At 46.1% G+C, this 6,000-nt stretch overlaps 1 protein-coding gene across 1 annotated transcript in view; it reads left to right on the top strand.

The window, feature by feature from the left end:
• The first annotated feature begins 641 nt into the window (after positions 1 to 641).
• DGAT2 (diacylglycerol O-acyltransferase 2) overlaps positions 642 to 6,000 on the top strand; it is a 118,154-nt gene continuing 112,795 nt past the window's right edge. The window contains exon 1 of the mRNA XM_069640057.1: positions 642 to 1,075. Coding sequence (XP_069496158.1) covers positions 1,036 to 1,075 — 40 coding nt within the window. The 5' untranslated portion in view covers positions 642 to 1,035. The remainder of the gene's footprint in view (positions 1,076 to 6,000) is intronic.

Below are 6,000 nucleotides of genomic sequence, written 5' to 3'. Positions count from 1 at the left end.
AAACGCATAAAAGTCGGACTGAACCTACTTGGTTTGGATAGAAATAGGACCTACTTGAAAGTGGCACAATGCTGGCATATATTGTTGAGCGAGGCCTCCATTTTTTCATTTCTCTGTGCCCTGCAGAGCAAAGTGTGAATTCTATATTGCTGCCCAATGTTTCTGAAAGTTTGACTGTGAAATTGCTGTGAGATGCATGTGAAAAACATCCAAGATGTATAATGGGAGGCGCCTGCCAAAACGGTACAGGTGCGCTTGCTCATGGAATACATGAATTCCCCTCAATGTTTACAAATGCACTGGCTGCAACTACTTGACTGTAATGGTGTTGTTGGATGGGGGCATGGAAGCCCATACAGGTGACTGGTTAGGTCTTGCAACCTTCTTTGACCACACATTGGCAGAACCTAATTTGCCCTATCAACAAAGATCAGGACTTTTTTCCACTTCTGCCACAATGGATACTCCCCGAGTAAAAATGTTGCATTTTGACTCAAGAATTAGCAGAAAATGCAGGCCTACATCTATAGATGAGAGTGATTTGAAGAGTGATTAGGATTTTTGTTTTCCCCCCATGTGACCGGAGCAGGGTTCAGAGGACTGTCTAGATTACAAAACAAGCATAAGGGGACGGGGGCAACTCCAACCCCCAGCATGCAGAGCCACCATGCCAAGCTCGTGCTGGGAAATACCATATTGCACACAGCCACGGGGAGGCTCTGCGCCAGGAGTCTAGCAGAGCGGCCAGAATTCGGAGACAGCGCTTTCACGCGAGACTCGTGTCCAGACTCCTGGCCAGGCAGGCGCAGTCCCGCGGGGACTAGCAGGGGTGGGGCAGGGGTTAGGGCTCTCCGGGCGCCCCCCTCCGGCCGTCTTTGGCGACGTCCTTGCAAGTGAGAGCTGATATAAAGGCACGCAGCGCTGCTGTTGCTGGCCAGTGCTTGGAGGCACCGGGGAGAAGTGGCGCAGGGATTGAATCAGCCTGCCCAGGCTCTGGAGGACCAATCCCAAAGCAGGGCCACCTAGAGGAGCGCCATGAAGACACTCATCGCAGCGTATTCGGGGGTCCTGCGAGGTGAGCCCAGGCCCCGTTTGCACGCGCCGTTTTGTATCGCACCGCATGTCATTGGCTATTGCTTGACGTGCAGCACCGTGCATTGCGGAGCTGAGCATTTCCCGTTTCGTTTCTTTGTGTTCCCTGGCACCTGTGCATTGAAATGCAGACTGCAAGTAGCAGAGTGGCAGCCGGCCTCGCGCAGCTGCTTACCTGGGACACCTATTTCTCCCACACCCGGGGGACCCGTTGGGGTGGGTCTTTGCTGGGTTTCGTTTTTTTTGTCTATTCCCTGTCGCGGGTGCACCCTCTGGCTGCTGATGTTAAATTTAAATGTTCTTTAGCTTTGTTGACCCGGGCGTTATTTTAAGACCACGCTTTTCCGCTTAATATATATATAGTTTTCGAAAAAACTAGGAGCATTGATAATTACGACATGCACTTGTCTTTTCATGCAATGCGAACAGATGCGTGTTATGAAGTCAGCACGCTGCTCCTCACCTGGGGCTGGCGGAGTGGCTGTGTGCCGAATAACGTTTATGTTCAGGTAACCCGGCTTTCGTGCCCAATAGTGAACTTGATGCAGTGGAGTATCCCATTAAATGTTTGTCGCGGGGATGGGGGGCAGGGGTGGGCGTGGGTGGCTTTCCCGTTTAACGGTCCTGCCCCCACGCTGTGTTTCTGTGGCTGCACAGGTCAAAAGTCGGTTCTTCCCGCCCACCTGCCCGTGGCTTTTTTGTGTTGTGTATTTGGGTAGCGTGCTGGGGTTGAGTTAAGTGGGGCAGTGTGGTTGCCGTGGGAGCTCTGCCTGGCCGTTGTCACGGAAACGCAGTGTTTTAGATGGTGCTAGAAGTTGCCGTCCATAATGCACTGTTTTGTGGCATATCTGAGCGACTTTAAAAGTTCAAGGGATTGCCTCGCTCTGCGTTGGAATGAGTTGCGTTTTACAGTCATTCCCGCAAAATTGCATTTTTTGCGCCCACCTCCTCCACACACAAACGTAATTACCGGCTGTTCGAAGGCTTATGGTGCGGCATTGTTTCTGCTTTGCTAGTCAAAATATTGTTTTTAAATGTATTCATCTTGTCCCCTCTTATGCTCTGCACTTTCAAATTTCTCCTCCTCCCATGCACTTGCGTGTTCTCAATGTCACTGGGCCTAATAAGATCGTTGTGTTCTCTCCCTTGTTCCCCTCCCTTTGCCTGGTCGCGCTCTGAAACACCTGTGTATGAGCGCGATATAAATAAAATATCATATCATATGTTATTTATATAGCGCCTTTATGCAAAGCGCTTTATAGAGCGCATATTTGCATACAATATCACACTGTATAACTGTTTCGTAAGCGGCACCAAGACATGTGCAGCACACGAAAAACTAGTTGGCAAACTATAGTCCGTGTACGCTTTTTCTTAGCTCTGTACCAGTGGTTAGAGAATAAACTTGCTATAAAAGGAAACGTGCTTAGCACTGCTTTGAAACTGTTTAAACATTCCACCTGCTTTCAGACTGCTTGACAGTGTTGAGCAATTATTTTTGTGTACAGGCTTCAGTACATGTTGACCATATTTTCCGAACCAAAAACTGGCACCATTTTGTCTCTAATATATATATATATATATATATATATATATATATATATATATATATATATATATATATATATATATATATATATATTAGACCTAGAAAATTAAATGGGACGTCTAAGCACTAAAAGACGGCTCTGAAATGGCCATGCCTGGGCATTAACACAATTGGTGAACCTGCTTTGGATGCTTCAGCTAGAGTTGTGGTGTGGTAATGGGGTTATCGCAAATCTTCTAGGCTCACTGTGTGTAGCTCATCCCTACTTGGTGAGACTTGGTCTTTATGCAGAGTTCGGAGTGATCCAACTACTTATGGGACAAGATATATGTTCTTTAACTTGTATTATGGCTCTCATACTTAACTTTTACTTCTATTGCCACCCAAACCAGTGTTTTACCAGGGACTTTAAATTGTCTGCGGCACCAATGAAAAATTAGCCCACAGTTGCAAATGGCAATGCCTTCCTTTTGTGAGGACTATTTGAATAGTACTTAAGGGGGAGTTTTTTTGATAAAGTGTAAATGATGATATTTAAAGAATATTTATTAGAGCAACAATGGTCTTAACTATTAGCTTCATAGTCAAGTAACTCCTCAATCTGGCCCACACTGGCCAAAAAACTGGCCCACACTAGCATTTTGCTTTTTTAGTTCGGTTAGTTCGGGCATTGCACTATAGACCAGTTTGAGCCTGGCCCACACTCAATTATACCGTTGCCTTCCTGTTATGCACCACACCTTAACCTAGTACTCTGTTTCCTTTGGCACGTGATCTTCATTTGGCAGCACTGAGATGCCTAAGTTTACCCTTTGTCCCTCAAACCAGGCTTTCTAGGAAAGCTGTGAAGAGATCTTGGTGGTTTAATCTCTCCCGTCCTATAGATGAAATCCTGGCGGGGCCTACGCAACCCTTCACAATTGAGACCAGACTCTTTATGCTGTGCCCACTTGGTTAAAGATGCTGTTGGTGCCAGCCCAAATGTCACGACATGGGGCTGTATGTGGTGGTCCACCCCACCACCCATGACTACAGATGTTGGATTAAGCGTCCTTTGGTCCTCGTGTTTGGAGCAGAGCTAGATGGCTTTTCAATTACATTTCCATTATGTGCTTTTCTTGAGAGATGTGAATTGCAGGTCTGCTCCAGGCAGCAATTATGGCAAACCGGTCGCAAGGCAATTTAATCTTGGTGACCCTTTCACTTGCAAACTTTCGAATCTTCAGGGTAGGTTCTAATGTTAGTCTTTAAAGTCCACTCATCACAGAGCAGCTGACTTTTTCTTAGTTTGTGAGAAGAATGACTGTGTGTAAAACCTACAACCAGGCTAAGACTGGCCTATTGGGCAATAGGCCCATGGCCAGCCCCAAAACACCAAAATGTTGGTGTGGGACAGTTTTGTTTGGTCAAAGTGTGCCACTTTTTTGGCTAATGTGGGCCAGTTTGATCAGTTACTTCACTATGCGGCTAGTTTTGACCAGTTGCTGAATAAATATTCTTTAAAATGCACAATCTGCATCACACTTATCAAATAATCTCCTAGTTGAGTACGAAGTGTCACAAAAGGAATACATTGCCATTTGCAACGGTGGGCCACTTGGTGCCCGAGACAATTTTGTGGCCTCGTCCGACCCTGCCTACCACTCTGCCTCCTTAAGCTGTATGACGAGCAAAAAGCTTCTTTTTTCAAAACTGCAAATGTATCCACCTAATGTGAAACGAGCCACCCCACCCGCATGTCTAAATTAGCAGAAAAAAACAAGTGCCCTTTATTGATAAAACAAGCAACCCATAGCACCCTAGTCCACAAGTCGCTCGCGCCTTCCCTCCTTTTCTTGCCTTCTCGTGCAGCTCTGCATTTATAATTGAACTGAAAGTACCAGAAGCCAGAGAAACGCACAGGCAGCACCACTCTCGCCTGGGCATAGCTGGGTCTGCGATTGACACTCTGGACCAATTGAAGTCTGTAGCCCCTTCAAAATCCAATTCAATCCACCTGCTGCAAACGTGCTGTGCAATGCGCCTCGGCGTTGAAATACGGCAGGTAGCTCACGCGGATCCCTTTCACGTGTGAGTAATAATCCGAAATGTTTCTTTGACGTTCCGGTGCTTACTTCTCCGAACTTGGTGTAAACGGCCTATTGGGTGCAAGATTGCAAAGGAACCAGAAAGCGACGCTTTTGGATAATCCTGCGAGCTCGGTAAGTAGTCCCAGTTACAAGCTGCTGTCTGACATGCTAAAGAACCATTTTGCAATAATGAAGGCTTTCTGGGAATGTGGTCCCTTCTATGGCTCGTAGGCTGTCCGGCCTCAAGTGAGGCAGTCCTGGCCCCCAGAACCACATCCTGCAAATCTGCCTCTAAAGTGAGCAAACGGAGCTAAACGCTCTAAGTTAAAAACTACACTTGTAAATCCCATATCTGGCATAAGACAAAACAGTACTTCGGGTTCTGCATTTTCTGCAGTGAGGCGAAATTCCAAAGTCGGATCTGGAAAGCGGACATTCGCTTGTCGACTTTTCGGATTAATCACATTTTGAAGGGAAGCAGTTACTGCCATGTAGACTTATGCAACAATTGCATCTCTTCCCAGCTAAGCTAGTTTATACACTACACTTCTAGAGTGGCATGACTTTATAAATGTATACTGGGATCTCTGCCTTTCATGGTTTCCCCATGAGCAAAGGGGGTGAGCTTAGTCTGCAATGTGCAGCTAACCCGTTTGCAGAAGGTGTGCACGTTATAAAAAATCCCTCACGTTTGTATTTCTGCTGCATGCCATTGAAAGGTGTTCTAACTTGGCAGGATGTGTGTTTTTGTTGACCTCGCAAGGATAAAGCACTGCCTTATCGGTATTGAAATCTGTCAGTTTGAAGTGGCACGCATGTGTGCAAACTCAGCAGGCGCTCAACCCAGTGAGCTATAGTACCATTCTTTATTGGTTAGGTATATGGTTTTTTTCTAAATAACGAGAGCTCACTAATTAAGTGTTTATAACCAAATTTGCTAACTTCTCAAATAGTTTACTCATGGTAAATCGGTGTAGTTCGCTGCTTTTAAAATGTACATCGTTTTTGACATTCCTTGCAGTTGCAATGTTAACATTGAGAACAGTTTCTATTACTCGACATGCTTTCTTGTTTGCCTTTTACTGGTTCTGTTCCCTTTGTCACTTCAGAGGGACACATGCTCTTTAGTTTGGGGCATCAGGTGGCAGGCAGCGCCACCTGTAAGCCGAATTGCATTCGAGTACAGATGGGGAGAAATGGCGCATGAGGGACACACAGCTTGAAGGCGTTCTTTGGTTATTTGCTTATCCAGTGACTGCCTATGGCCCTGCTAATACCTATGGCCATTGT

This window comes from Ambystoma mexicanum, chromosome 7q (assembly GCF_040938575.1).
Source record: "Ambystoma mexicanum isolate Mex_15411 chromosome 7q, UKY_AmexF1_1, whole genome shotgun sequence".
NCBI classification, from domain to species: Eukaryota; Metazoa; Chordata; class Amphibia; order Caudata; family Ambystomatidae; genus Ambystoma; species Ambystoma mexicanum.
Note: the sequence above shows the minus strand (reverse complement) of the source record. Positions and strands in the feature narration are given on the sequence as shown.